This window comes from Ovis canadensis, chromosome 20 (genome assembly GCF_042477335.2).
Source record: "Ovis canadensis isolate MfBH-ARS-UI-01 breed Bighorn chromosome 20, ARS-UI_OviCan_v2, whole genome shotgun sequence".
NCBI lineage: Eukaryota > Metazoa > Chordata > Mammalia > Artiodactyla > Bovidae > Ovis > Ovis canadensis.
The window spans coordinates 47,300,445-47,315,993 of record NC_091264.1 but is presented as its reverse complement, the minus strand read 5'-3'; the positions used below and the strand labels follow the sequence as shown (position 1 = coordinate 47,315,993).

Here is a 15,549-nt window from a genome sequence, read left to right as displayed (position 1 = left end):
TTTTATTTTTTTTGCTTCACATTTAAGGTAAAATTAGGTACCTAAAGGGGCCACTCAACCCTGAGAACACAACAGAGGAAAAACTGCAAGGCATATGATATTTATCAAAGTATCATGTGACTATTTCAAGCTTATAGAAGAACTTCCAAAAAAGTACAAAGATGGCTGTTTTAAAATTCCATACATACTAGATAAGACAGACTCTTCTACTAAGTTTTGTCAGCTGCAATCAGTGATGTAATCTACTGAAATATACATAGCCCTATTCTATTGGCCAAAGGAAAAATAGATAAGCACTGTGAAACTGGACTTCGGATTCCTTCCAAAACATTTAAAATTTTCAGACAACCTCAACAGCTTCCAGCTAAGTCACAGCACCATCTGGATTAACAGGGCCATTTATTAAGATAGCTGTTAGGCAGAGTCAGCTTGTAATTAAAAGGCCGTGGCAACTTCACTTGCAAGACGACCTCCAACTTTTACACAGTCTCGAGGAAATTTGTCCAACTGTTCATATGCCAGCCGCCCATCTTCTCCTGGATACAGAACACCAAAAATAAATACCAGTTTGAACTTAACATGTTTATTCATCACTCAGAATAATAAATTAATGCCAGTTGGTATTAATCGATCAGTTCCTCATACTGTGTGTGTGTGTGTGTGTGTGTGTGTGTGTGTGTGCAAGTGCTTGAGCAAATAGCCTATAGGAGAAAACTTGCTCAAACAAGGCACATGAAACTTCTTACCATTACCTTTGTGAGTGTCAGAAATAAACAATCATGTTACCAAAAAACAAAAACAAAAAAACTCACCAAGAGATAAGAGAGTTTCTGAGGCCACATTTCTGATTTCTTCAGTATCAGACTGACACAATGTCACCAGCATTTTAATGCTTTCAGTAGCCTACAAGGAGAAAAGAGTTAAAACAGTGTTCTGACATTTAGGTGTGGGACCACATGAGACTTAGCATTTTCACAGCTGGTGGGGACTTTAAAAACCACCCTGCTGCTGTTGCTAAGTCACGTCAGTCGTGTCCAACTCTGTGCGACCCCATAGACGGCAGCCCACCAGGCTCCCCCATCCCTGGGATTCTCCAGGCAAGAACACCGGAGTGGGTTGCCACTTCCTTCTCCAGTGCATGATAGTGAAAAGTGAAAGTGAAAGTGAAGTTGCTCAGTTGTGTCCGACTCTTCGCGACCCCATGGACTGCAGCCTACCTGGCCCCTCCATCCATAGGGTTTCCCAGGCAAGAGTACTGGAGTGGATTGCCATTGCCTTCCCCATAAAAACCACCCAGGTCTTCCCAAACCCAGTTGAGTATCAGGATCACTCTGGGAGCTCTTATAAAAGTACAGATTCCTGATGCTACTCAGACACCTCAGATTAGAACCTCCTGGATGGAGCTCAGGATGTGTACTTGTGGGAACTCTGATGACCAGGGAAGTTCCTCATTTCACAGGGGACTCCAGGCTGAGAGAAGGGAAATGACCAGCCTGCTTTTCCAGAATAGAATCCACTTCTCCTACTTCTTTCTACTGTACCTCATTCCTTCCAAAACAGTTCTAATTTAAGAATTCCTAATTTTAGTTCATATATTAAAATAGAGGAGATGAATAAAGGTCAAGGATGGGAATACGTCTATTTGTTTCTTCCACAAATATTTACTGAGCACTCTGTGAACCAGGCGGTTCACAGGGCCTGGGAGACTCAGCCATGAACATGACATGGTCCTGACCCTTAAGAAATTATAGTCCGGTGGAAAAACAGATGGTGAAATAAGTAAACTAATTATTATAATGAGTGACAGGCTGAGTCAGGGTGCTGGGGTCAAACATGACTGGGAGATGCAGAGTGGTCTGATCAGGGAAGTCTTCCTGGAGGAAGTGTGTCTTAGAGGAGTTGGTCAAGTTTGGGCATGTGGTAAAGATGTGTGTGTGTGTGTGTGTGTTTGTGTGTGTGTGTGTGTACTTGTGTACGTAGTGTTTGGGGGTGTGGAGAAGGAAATACAGGGCCCAAATCAAGGGGAGGCTTATAAGCCATGTTAACAGTTTTAGATATCATTCTAAGATCATAGAAAGTCATGTAAGAGGTTTAAATAGGACTTGTTTTTTAATTCTGAGCTTTCTAACCACAGAGGAGAGGATGAACTACAGAGAGGCAGAGAGACTGGTGGAAATGTGGCTGGAATCCATGTGAATAGAATGCGGATGAAGAGGAGAGAGATTCCGGCTACCAGTGAAGTGGGATATGCAGGATGAGGAGGCTGGCTGGAGGTGGAGGCTGAGGGCAAGGACAGGTCACTGATGGCTCCTAGGTTTCTGGCCTAAGCTCCTGCAAAGAAGTTGGACAATCCACTTACACACTGGAGACAAGAAGCAGGGGTGAGATGGGTGGAGTCTGAGGTAACTTCCAAGGGAGGCTACCTAAGAGCAAGCTGGATCAGAGATGGAAGGGATGACATGGACGGGAAACATGGGGAGTTATTAGCATAGGCATAGCCATGGAAGGGAGGACACATAGAAGGAGAAGAGAGCCCAGCAGAGTTGTGTTCATGAGCGACGATGATAAAGGCCGGTAGATAAAAGAGGGCCTGCTGTGAATAAAATGCTCTTCCAGTGATTTTGAAGAGTTGATAACGAAGAACCCATTATGGTTTTCTTTCTTGGAAGAAAGGCTTATGGAGTGGTAGTGGTGGTGCTAGGCCCTGGAAGACAATAGACGGAAGCAAGCAAGAAGGTATTTCTTTGGGTTCGTGTAGCCCAGTGAGACAGATGGGGGAACTACAATTGCGTTTGAGAACCCTGACCTCTCAAGCTTGTTTCCAGTATGGTACTAGGAAAGAAGTATGTCGGAAGTCTGTTTGCTGTCATTCATTAAAAAAAAAATTTTTTTTTTTCTCTTGACACGTTAGTGAGACTTGACTGGTTGGGTCTGTGCTGTGTTTTTTACATCATGCTGTTTGGAGCCCCTTTCAAGAGCTGGGGGGCTGGGGACGGTTTAGAAAGAGGTCTTTGCTTTAGGAGGAAAGAGTAATGGGGGAATCGCTGCTCCCAGACTGTGGACATGCTGGAGTTTAAAACTGTAGCTTTTAAACCTTCACAGCATGTAAACCCACAAAAATTGGTGCGGATCACATATCCTTATGTCTTACTTTCCATTAACTCTGTGTCACAGCCATCATCGCTGACCTGTCACTATCAGGACAGCACCCAAATGCACAGCAACCCCTGTGGGCCTTTTTGTGGCCACCTCAAGGTAATTTTTTGACCAAGTAACAAGGCAGGCAAATTTTCCCAGAACAGTTTTTCTTCCCAGGTCATTAACTTTTTCTTTTGAGGTGTTAATCCCTTTCACATCCCATTAGGTCTGCAGGTCCTCCCACACAAGATTTTAGCAGATCTCAAGGTGTGGCCTTCTCATTCTTTTCTCAAGGATGATTAATCTTATATTTTGTGATTAAGGTCAGTCAGACATTAAATCTTGACTACTAAAAGGCAAGCTCCTTAAAACATTGGCAATTCTCAGCCCTCTGACACAATGAAGATGGACGAGCTGCTTAGTAAAAGAGTTTCCAGGGAAGGATTTGGAAGTTTATTGGCACACTGGATTTTAGTATTTCTTCACCAATTTTATCTCTGCCATATTTCTGTACACAAGAAAAAGTGATGAAATCAGCATGTCATCTGGAGACACTTTTCTAATAGTGGCCCTGAGGCAAATTGATTCCTGAGAGCTACTGAAAAAGGGAACTGTTTTCCAGTAAGTATTGACTTTAACAAAACCAAGTCACATTTAGGTACTATTTGAAGACAAAAAGGACTCCCCAACTAATACACAGGGTAAAGGAGAGGAGAAAGGCTGCTAAAGCAGGTACTTCCAAATATGGAAAGAAAGCTGTCTATGCACCTGGCTTAGTCTCAAAGCCAGAGTCAGCTCGAAGCTGACCTGCCAGGGGCTCCAAGGCTAGGCCTTACCTTCAGGCTTTTCAGGGCCAGGCAAGCTGCCTTCTGGAGCCGGAGGTCAGTCTTTGTTAGGGCTTCACAGTAATAAAGCAAGGCCTGAAAGAGAAGGAAGGACGCCATGAAGACATTTTTATTTGTTTGTATGTTCAGGCTTCCCTAGTGGCTCAAGAATCTGCTTGCAATGCAGGAGACCCAGGTTCAGTCCCTGGGTCGGGAAGATCTCCTGGCGAAAGGAATGGCAACCTGCTCCAGTATTCTTGTCTGGAGAATTCCATGGACAAGGGAGCCAGGCTGGCTACAGTTTATGGGATCACAAAGAGTCAGATATGACTGCATAACTTTCACTTTTTTTTTTTTCAGATGTATGTATCATTTTTACTCCCTGATATAAGCTACAGGTAAAATGAGACATTTTGCACTACCCTCAGAGTGGGGGAAAAAAAAAAACACATTAGAATGCATACTGATTAAAAGAGCTTGATCTTTTTATCCAATCCATCCATGCCTTCTGTTCTATGACTGGCATCGCATAATACATGGTCTCTGATGTCTTGCTCTTTCAGTATGGGTGAGGGTATTTGGCCCACAGAAGAGCATTTTGAGCAAACTCTCCTAAAAGACTGGAGCTTTGTAGGAAAGAACAGCATCGAGTTCATGTTCTCGGGCCAAAATGTATTAGAATGGAATATCTTCCCAGGAGTACATCCCACCACACACTGACTTAGATAATTAGATAATGCCTTAGGAAGGTTCAGCAAACTCTTCTCTGAGTTCAACAGCGGACCCACCCCAAAGACAAGAAGAGCCAACTTTTATTTTCTTTAACTGATCTGAAAGTCGATGGGATGTGGGTTTTAGAATGACTGTTCAGGTTGTAAAGGGCTCTCAGGTGCAAAGGGCCTGCTTATACTAGGCCCCAAAGTACTTGAATTGCATATGCTTATTACACTTGGATGACTGTTGAATTGAAGCCGAGAGAGGTAAACTGTCTCCTTCCTAGCAACAGGAGAGATAGCTTTTAAAGTAAAAATTATTCTAGTGCTTTGACCCAATAGTTTTATGACTTAACTGCAAACTATTCAGAAAACATATGTGTGCGTGAACACGCGTATGTATGTTCATCACAATATTTTTCAGAGTTGGAAACTACACAAATGCTCTTCAATATGCAACACAAAAATAACAGGTTATTTATATACTGAGATGCCACTTATGTATCAAATAGAATAAAGTAGATCAATATGTTCTGACATGGAAAGAAAATAACCATGATATATTACATTTAAAAAATCATTGTGCAATAAGATAGTGTGATCTCATTGAAGAAAAAATAATTATATATGTTAGCATATACATAGAAAAGATCTGAGGGAATGCACACTAAGTGATTAATAGTTTTCTCTGGGGGCTAGACGTACAGGACCTTAACTATTTTCAGTATATAAGGGCCACACAATTTTTTATTTTAATTTTAAAAAACAGGAGAAAGAAAATTATTTTTACAAAGGAAGAGATGATACAATATTAACAGTAAATGGCATAAAATTAAACAAGCTTCTGCCCTGCCGTCCATCATTTCATGCCCGACCTTTTCCCTGAAATGCTCGCTTCTGGAGGCAGCTGTCAAGTAAAGCGTCACGGCCTCACTAGCTCCACTGTCCTCCCCAGTTAGGAGCAGAGCCAGCGTCCTGAGTACTTCCTCCTGTGGGGCCGGGAAGTTGCCAGGGGCCAGGTCACTCATGGCCTGGAGCAGTTTCTCCTCTCTCAGTGACTGCAGAGTCTGAACCACCGAAACTGGAGGGAGAGGAGAAAGCAGAAGTCACCTTCTGTTGGCAAAGTAGCATGCTCATTACAGATACGAGCAAGGTTCAAGGATGTGCTTAATAAAAGACCCAAGAATATATGAAAAATTAGCACATGAGAAAGGCGATGTTTCCGATAAGTGATGGTGGAGGAAGATTTTCTTTTTCCTGTGATGCCAATTACCATGCTGAACGTAGTGTCTTGGAGTTTAAAGAGAAGGACCGAGCCCGAACCCGGGTCAGGGTCAGTAGCATTTCCGCCACTAGCACTGTGGCCAACCTACCTACTCCCAAGAACACACCTGGTTCCTCTCGCCTCACCCTCCTGCCACCCACTGTCAAGCGGGGGTGGAGAAACAGCACAAACTTGGGACCCAGAAACCAGCCCCTCACAGCCTGGCTGCACTCCTGGAGAGGCTTGCACTCAAGGCAGAAGCTGGTTCTCGTCCTCATAACTGGAGTGCCACACGAGAAGGCAAAGACAAGCTTCACTGCTGCTCCCTGTGTTGCTGTCTGTTTTCTTCAATCCCTGAAGATGAAGCCTTAGATTTGTTTTTTCGTCTCTCCCTCCTTTCCGTTCCCAATGTGTCACCCCATCGGCTTCTATGGAACCTCACTTCTGCTTAGTATTATGAAAGCGCCACCAAAAAGGCACTATAAAATAGCATTGCCTGTAGGCTCGATCCTACAAATGGCAAATATATTAATGATAGACAAAAACTTCAGCAGGGCCTTAAATCATTTACCAGCTTCCTGTTAATGGCACACCCCTGTTGAGCGAAAAGGGTATGCTCAGCAAACCCTTGTTTCATTGTCAAAGGGCTCACTCATGTTAAAAGTCCAGGAGCCATCTAAAAGACAAATCTTAGCCCAGCTGTTGACTTGGGGGAAGAAAAAGCTATCATCACTAAAAACTATGATTGAAGACACCAAAGATTATCCCAGATTGAGCCCCGAATAGTGCGAGCAAAGAACACGTCCTACCTTGCTTGGCCAGCTGGTTCAGGTAACTCTCCAGGTCACTCACGCCGTGGCTCGTAAAGTAACTGTAATACTGGAAAACAGTGATGACTTCGGAGGACAGGCTGGCGGGAAGCAGGGGCTCAGCTCGGTCCAGGATTTGGGACACCAGGGTGTGAAACACTATTTGGAAGGGGGAGATACGAAGCAGTTTTTAAGAAACACAATCAATCATTCATCCATCTTTCATTCGTCTATCTTTCTATTGAGGTACACGATGGAGTGAAGTCTGTAGAGTTCACTGTAAAGCATATATATATATACCCGTGTAACTATCATTTGTATCAAGATACAGAAATCACTGGGATGCCATTACGTTCTCCTGTGCCCCCTCCCAGTATGTGCCAACCATAGGAACAAACTTCTATCAATTATCAATAAGAGTCAAACTATCAATACATTGGCTTTATCTGTTCTTGAACTTCATATAAATAAAACTATATAGTGTGTGCTTTTTGAATCTAGCTCCTTTTGTTCAAAAATTATGTGAGATTCATCCAAATTATTGCTTGCAGCAGTGAATTTAGTCTTTTGGAAAACTGCTGTGTAATATTGCCATTTATCCCTTCTGTTGATGGGCATTTAAATTGTTTCCATTTTTGATTCCTGTGAATAAAGCTGTTATGAACCTTCTTATACATGTCCTCTTAAAAAATGAGGATAAGCTTGTATTTCTCTTGACATATTTAGGAGTGGAATTGCTGGATCATAGGGTAGGAGTATACCTATTCAGTTTCTATAGAAACTGTCAAGCAGTTTTTCCCGAGTGGTTATACCATTTGACACTCCTGTATTGGTGACTTTTTAGTGAGAAAAGGATACATACTTCAATAGCAGTACAGACATACGGTCCTTTTCAAAGTCACTGCTGATATTCGGAATGAAAACATGTTCCCTGTCTTTCCTTTCTTTGATTTTTCTGAGTAGATGATGTTTTCTCTGGAGGGGAAGCCTCTTTTCTGGGCTAGCTGCAGCGGTGAGTGTTGAGGGAACTGCACCACCGCTTACTACTTTCAACCCAAAAGACGGAAATATTTCTCTCATTCCTGTTGCCCTGTACCTGGGTCTGCAAGCCCGGGGTAGTCTCTGTTGACGGTTCTGGCAAAGCTGGCCTCTAGTTGCTTAATCACTCTGTCCGCGGAGCTGTGGTAGACCCCAATCGGGGTGCAGCATTTGGTCCAGAAGGACAGCAAAGACAGTTTTTTGTGAAATTCCGGTATAGCTGGAATAGAAGAGCAACCCCCCATCCCACGACTCAGTGAAACAGATGCAGATGCAGAGATGGACCTCGGTGGGGTGGGGCAGGCATCGCCAGGGGCCTTTCTTTCTTTTTTTTTTTTTAAGACCAGTGTTTAATCAGAACTACAGGATTCCCCTGTTGTTGGCAGGTGGTCCTGAGGGCCAAGAAGGGGAGATGAGGAGCTCATCCAGCCTGGGCACTAAAGAAAAGGCGGCAAAGGCAAACTGTTTGCTTTCCGTGATAGAAAACAGCAGGTCTACCCTTGGGAGAAAGTCTAATCCCCCCACCTCCTGTAACTTAGCAAATAAAATTGTGCAGGATCAGAGAATCAAACCCCAGGAGATTTTCTGCAGCGGGGGAACAGAGTAGAGGGTGACTGAAGGAGTTTTTCACCCTTCCCAGGTGGCTCTCCGACTGAAATGATTGAAGAGCCATGTGCCACAGTCAGCGTTTCACTCCAGAGGCTCTGATCAAGCCAAGGGGCTGGAGGAGGAGCGGACAGGAGCCTGCATGTCCTGCCGCTTTTCACATCTCTCACAGACCTGTCAAGGTCACCTGCTCCTGGGAGGACTGGAAGCAGGAGGCAGCAACGTATAGAAAGAACCTACAGGGAATTTCAAGCCTAACTGGAGATAATCCAGAAGACCCTAGTTTCCCACTCTTTCCACTATCTGATGGGGAAAAAAAGACACAAATTCTTGTCTCTAGGCACTAGTCTTGTAGCCAGACCACACAATTTCAAAGGTATCGTCAAATTTTCTATTTAAAATTCTGAACCAAGGATTCTCTTGAGGTCTTTGACTCCTCATATTTCTGCCACAGTAGGTTTGGGAGCATCTTGCCTTTGACCGTCAACCTCTATGGGGGTTGTCTCAGCCAGCTCCACTGTACAGGGTCAATCCTGATCACCTGTCCCCAGGGGGAACCAGCAGAGGAGGAGGGGCTTCTGTGTATACACTAGAGTCTGCCTCCTGGAGGTGGAGGCCCCTCTAGAAAAAGCTAGGTGTCTGCTGCTTTGACTCCAATTCTGAAGCAGGTTGTTAATTATGACCACACTCACGTGGCAACCTTCCTCTATTCTACAGACCAAGGGTGCTTCTCTGCCATCCTAACAAAGCCATGAATGGATGCAGGTGGGGACTGGGGCAGGTGGGGTGGGTAGAAGGCTCATGGTGCTACAGTTTGTAAGAACCTGGCGGTGTCACTGCAGGGGCTCACCTTCAATGACAGAGCTGATGTTTCCAATGTTCTCATCGCTGACGGCCGAGAGCTTCTCCATCACCTGGATTTGCCTGGAAAGCTTCTCTAACAGGTTGCTGGCCACAAATGGGGTTTTACTCGAAAGAACAATTTGCTGATAAAACGAACAAAACCACTGGGTCAGTTATTGTTGTCAATAGAGCTCAGCCTCATCCTTCTGAATGAAGAGGGGATGTTAAACTCATACACCTTTCTGTTCCAGTATAGTGTTCCTTATTCCAGGCCGGTTACAACATCTGATGAAATCAGACATGTTTTTGTTGCTTTCAACTTTTTTCATGCCTGGGCAAATTCTAGAGTTTTCTCAGTAGTAGGGCTGCAAAGTTATTATAAAGTTGCCTTTCTATACATACTGTCAATCCATAAGGCCTCTTTGAAACTTGAAGAGCATACTTAAGTTGCCACTGGTGTGGAAGCAGAAAAAAGATTTGTTTTACAAGTGTAGTTATTTTTCATGGCCTGGATTCATATCATTGTTTTCAAGCTGAAAATTAAGAGCATGTTGTATAATAATCATAATTACAACAAAAGTTTATCTCATTAATGAGTGCTTACTATGTACCAGGCATTGGTCTGGGCCTTATACATAAATTAGCTCATGTTATTTTGTACAACAACCCAGAAGTGGGTACTTTTGATTTTCTAGTTAACTGATGAGGAAACTGAGGTACAGAGAGGTTAAGCAACCTATCCAAGAGAACATTAATGGCAAGTGATTTCATTTGTGTGCAGGTCATGAGAATAAAGAGAGCCCTAAGAGGAGAAAGGACAGAAATCAGTGACTGTCTGAAGGTTCTAGTCCTTTCTGTGTCTCTGTCCCCTTCACTTGGCAGGCATGGCTGCAGGACGCAGACCTGTACCATCATTGTGTATGGTCTCAAGCATTTGGGCTCTAAAGCAAAATGAATTTTTCAAATTCAAAAGTCAAGCATTATATACAAATGCCTTTCATGTAAAAAAAAATTGAGCAGAAAAGAACTGCTCTATTTTAAACACAATTATAGCTATTATAATTCTTATGGAATACCCATTTTTATCTCTTTGCAATTATATACCAAATGAATAAGCAAGCTTCCTGATTCAGGTTGTTGTTCAGTTGCTCAGCCACGTCCGACTCTATGCAACTCCACGGACTGCAACATGCCAGGCTTCCCTGACTTCGTCATCTCCCAGAACTTGCTCAATTGCATGTCCTTTGAATCAGTGATGCCATCCAACCATCTTGTGAATTAGAAATCAGGTTTCTACCTTGATTTCTACTTTATTCTACATCTCCTTTATTCTACACCTTTATGCCTATCTCTTTTGTTTTTCTTTTCTCTTTTTAAATTTAAAGATCTAATTGGCTTTATTAAACAATTCATGAATTGGGCAGTGTCCCATGTACCACGTAGTAATGGACTAGGTGGGACTACTCCCTCTTGTTTTTTCTAGTATTGTTCCCCACAGAAGAGTTGAATTTGCTATAACCATGGCCTCACTGTAGAGAGAAACACTGCACTAACTCTTGTATGCCAATTAGTCTTTAAGCGAACACATCCATCCCTTGATGGAACAGAATTCTCCCATGTCTCATGAAGTGATGACTTTACGTCTGAAAGGTGAACAGGGAATTTGCTTAGCAGAGTCTTGGGCTCACCAAGGACAAAGGGCTATGAATACCATCTCATTCCAATGCTTGGTGAATAGAGAACAGCTTTAAGTCAGCAACAATCCTCGTTCATTTTGGTCAGAAAAAATGTGCACCGTCTGCCAGACTGGTTGTCAGTACCTGGCTTATAAATTAAACACTCAACAAAAGAGATCCACTGGGGTACTGGCCAACCTAGTGCAAGAGTCATAACTGCCTACCAGCTTCCTACAGAATGTGAGTATCTGAGGCGGCTTTGAGGGTCTCTATTCATGGAGAAACAGATTTTTCTGTATCTCGTCATGGGTGTGTTATTGAAAAAGCAATGTTAACCCATTCCCAGCCTCCCTGGGTCCTTCCTCCCCACCCTGCCTCAGGCTTCCAATTGAACACATGATCTTAAAAGCATGATTTCTCCTCTTTGTGCGCTCTTCCTGCCCGGCCCAGCCCCTTACAACCATTATACATTTGCTTTCACTTTCTGTTCCTGATTCCCATACACTGAGGCAAGGTGAGAGAAGAACAAGATTGGGAAAAGACCAACCTCTGGGAGAGGAGGAAGCATTCATGCAGATGCTTGGGGGACAGTGCTTTGTTCGACAGCTGAAACTCTCGCTGCATCAAAAGAATGTCAAAATAGTTGTTCCACTGCAGATGGTGACTGCAGCCATGAAATTAAGACACTTGTTCCTTGGAAGAAAAGCTATGACCAACCTAGACAGCATATTAAAAAGCAGAGACATCACTTTGCCGACAAATGTCCATCTAGTCAAAGTTATGGCTTTTCCAGTAGTGGTGTATGGATGTGAGAGAGGGATCATGAAAAAGGCTGAGCACCAAAGAACTGATGCTTCCGAATTGTGGTGGTGGAGAGGACTCTTCAGAGTCCCTTGGACTGCAAGGAGATTGAACCAGTCAGTCCTAAATAAAATGAACCCTGAATATTCATTGGAAGAACTGATGCTGAAGCTGATAACACTTTGGTCACCTGATGCAAGCAGCTGACTCACTGGAAAAGACCCTGATGTTGGGAAAGACTGAGGGCAAGAAAAAAAGGGAGTGACAGAGGATGAGATAGTTAGATGGCATCACTGATTCAATGGACATGAGCTTGAGCAAACTCTGGGAGAAAGCGAAGTATGGGGAAGCCTGGCATGCTCCATGGGGTAGCACAGAGTTGGACATGACTGAGTGACTGAACGGCAACAATTGTGGCAAAATCTTAAGTGGTAAACCAGCCTGATATGAGAAGAAAAATGAGCCCCAGGGTGTCCCAGAATGAAAATGAACTGGTGAGGATAATGCCTGTAAAATATTCTTTCTCATTGTTAATTAGTACTTATTTGCAATCTGGGAAACTGTGGTTATATTCTGTAGCATTTTGCCTTTAGCTGTCCAGGTGATAGAAAGCTAACTAATGTGTTCGGTTTATGTTAACATAAGTTTAGTAATACTGGCTTTCAAAGTCCATTTGTAGATGGCAGAATGCAAATTCCTTTTTTAAAAAAATCACAGGACTTCCCTGGTGGTTCAGTGATTAGTACTCCTCACTTCCACTGCAGGGGGCATGAGTTCCATCCCTGGTCAGGGAACTAAGGTCCCATATGCTGGGAAGTGTGATCAAATAATTAAAATTTAAAAATCACATTACTCTCACCTATTATCAAATAATTTGAAAGCGAGAGCTCACTACATGTCACTTACTACCTGTTAAGGTCTGAAGATCTAGACTTTTTTAATTTATAAAAATTTATTTTATTTTTTTGGCCATGCTGTGCGGCATGTGGGACCTCAGTTCCACGTCCAGGATGGAATTCACACCCTCTGCAGTGGAAGTGTATAGTCTTAACCACAGGACCACCAGGGAAGTCCCTGGAGACCTAGATTTTAACATGAAAAACCCAGGGTTGAAAGAAGATGGCCATGCAATTTAGTTTTTGAGTTCAAATCAAAGCAGATGGGATAGGGCACGTTCAGGGAGGTTTGGCCGTAGATGATTATTCTCACATTCCTGAATTCTCCTTTTCCTGGGAAAACTGAAAAAAAAGGAAGCACACATTCTTGGTGCATCAACAACCTGGGCTCTAAAAACCCGGTTCAGTCGCCAGTCCTACCTGGACGAGCTGGGTGCAGTACTGGAGGTGCCTGATGATGGTAAGGTCCAGGCTTTCATTCCCCGTGGTCAGCGGGAGAGGGCTTCCTGCCACACTAGTCCCAACTCCCGTGTCCTCAGTCAGGGCTTCGCTGAGATGCCCCCTGGCTTCTGGGTGAACCGATCTGTAACTGTTGAAGCAGGAAGGGGAGCGAAACGTTAGCTGTTTCTTTCTGCACAGAGACCACAGGTCAAAACTCAACATGGCTTGTGTCAGGCCCCCACAGCACCCACTGAAAAGTCTTGCATTTCCTACCTCAAAAAACTGAGATACCCTTCAAATACTACTTTATCACTAAGCCTGGTCACCAATTTGCCTACTGTTAAAAAGATCCTACAAATAGATTGCTTCCAGAGTTCTCTGCTTCTCAAGCACAATGAACTATTTGTCAAGTCATTTCACCAAGAAGTCTTCTGAAATGTGACCTCATTTGGGGGCATATCTGTGCTCTGTTGATGGGGTGATTTGCCAAATTTCTGGGATAAAACTGTCCTCTGTACTTGTGGTGTCCCAAGAGCAATACCATTAAAATAATCAGTCAAGGCTTTTTCCTGGCCTTGAATCAACTGCCACTTGAAGAAAAAGAGAAAGCATAGCCACTGGGAACAAACATGATGTCTGCAAAAAGGGGCGTTTGCATCACTTTCTTCTGCTTTGCAAGCTTTGTGTAAACACGGCTGAAATATCTAAAGTTGTATCATGATGGGCACTTACATTTAAAGATAGGTGTGTTGTATTTATTATCTAATTTTATTCTTACAATGAATCTGTGCAGAGGGGAGAGAGGGAGAGAAGAGTCTCATTTCACCCATGGAAGGAATGACCAGTAGAGATATTAACTACAGCATCCTAGTTCACACAGCTAGGTGATTTTGGGGTTCTAGTTTCATGCTCCCCAGTCTCCACAATTTAAAAAGATCATGCACCAGAGTTGAAAGGCATTGAATGCTTTACCCTGATTCCAAGAGGAAAACATTCAGCTTGTAGTCAATCCACATTTAAAACACACACACACATTTACCCTAAACATCTGATAACACACAGTAAGACTGATCACATTAGCCATGTTCTTTAATAGGAATGTTCTGCAGAATTTACGAAGGCTATGGTATTTTTGTTCTTAAAATGCTTATATTAAGAAGAAAAGCCTTAAATGCAATCAAGTTAGAAAATCTCAGGGTAGAATGCAGAAAGATAACTGAAACATGACATTCATTTCATAAATTCTCTTTGTTACACTCCCAGTTTGCTCAAGGGATAAATTCTATTTCTCCCCTTTTCTCTTCCTGGTTTCATTTTGGCAGAAGAAACCCTCTGGGAATAACACAACTTCAAAATATTAACACCAGTCAGAGGAGTTTGTGAAGGTTGAACAGTCATAGCTTATTGTAATTTGAAAACCTGTGCATATAATATGTCAAAACGAAAGATGGATGGAAATCCACCTTTTCCTTCGGGAAAATGTTTTTGCATTTTTTTTTTTCTTGCAGCAAATTGGTGGACCTATGTTCACTGTGCTTACAGAATGGACCCCAGGCTCTAGCTCTAAGCATGTGGTTTGGTACAACAAAGCCCAGGAAGAAAGTGATAATATTTCATCTTTATCCTCCCTTCCCACTGCCCTGATTCATCTCTATCCTAGAGAAGACCATATTCTCTCCCCAGAGGCCTGTAGATCCACTGGCAGATATCAGTTATTAGTCAACCCTTTCTACATTCTAAGGAAAACATGTGTCATGGGTTTTAAGCCTGGTTTTGAAACAGGTACTGATGAGCTTAATCAACTGCAAAGACCCAATAGCCAAAAGGAATAGAGAGATAAGGGATTGGAAAAGCAAAATCTAACAAAATGAAGAAATTAGGAATAAGATGCAAATCAAGGAGAACCAGGTCAAGACTGATGATCCAGTAAGAGTTCTCCAGAAACATAGTATGTGGAGTTAATTTGAAATTCATTACCCTGGGGCCAAGCTGTAGTCACTGAAACCTATTACAAGATGGATATGCACACATCCATACTTATACATAAGTGTACATATACTTGTACAAAAATTTCCCTTTCATTTATAAAAAGTAAAATGTCATTTTTCGTAAACAACACCGAAAGAGATGAACTGTATTTAAAAATTGTACAGGACAGTGAAAAGGGTCTGTAAACCAATTCCGGTAGAGAGTTTTATCTTCCTGAAGATGCGTATCAGGTCCTATCTGGTAGCAATAAATAACTGCTGTACCAGGAATGAGAGTGGAAATAGAAGCAGCTGCTGACTTCAAGACTTACCTATTTTTCTCAGTCTCAGTGTCTGAAAATACTGAGTCAGCACCTCCTCCAACATTACAAACCTCATCACCATCCTCCTCCTCCTCCTCGTCAAAATCAGAGGTGTTCAGGAAATCAAAGCTTTCTAAAGCACTTTCAACAGTAAGACTTAAACTGGAAGACCTGCTTCGGCTTACTGCTGGCTTGCACTGCAAAGGCAGA

At 42.8% G+C, this 15,549-nt stretch overlaps 1 protein-coding gene across 2 annotated transcripts in view; it reads right to left on the bottom strand.

Moving 5' to 3' along the window:
* The window catches only part of RIPOR2 (RHO family interacting cell polarization regulator 2), a 239,897-nt gene continuing 224,348 nt past the window's right edge, over window positions 1-15,549 (bottom strand). For both annotated transcript variants that reach the window (XM_069563789.1, XM_069563790.1), the window contains exons 14-22: window positions 15,349-15,536; window positions 13,029-13,197; window positions 9,243-9,378; window positions 7,845-8,006; window positions 6,749-6,907; window positions 5,551-5,756; window positions 3,975-4,058; window positions 813-903; window positions 1-536 (exon numbers count right to left, since the gene is read on the bottom strand). In XM_069563789.1, coding sequence (XP_069419890.1) covers window positions 436-536; window positions 813-903; window positions 3,975-4,058; window positions 5,551-5,756; window positions 6,749-6,907; window positions 7,845-8,006; window positions 9,243-9,378; window positions 13,029-13,197; window positions 15,349-15,536 — 1,296 coding nt within the window. In that variant the 3' untranslated portion in view covers window positions 1-435. The remainder of the gene's footprint in view (window positions 537-812; window positions 904-3,974; window positions 4,059-5,550; window positions 5,757-6,748; window positions 6,908-7,844; window positions 8,007-9,242; window positions 9,379-13,028; window positions 13,198-15,348; window positions 15,537-15,549) is intronic.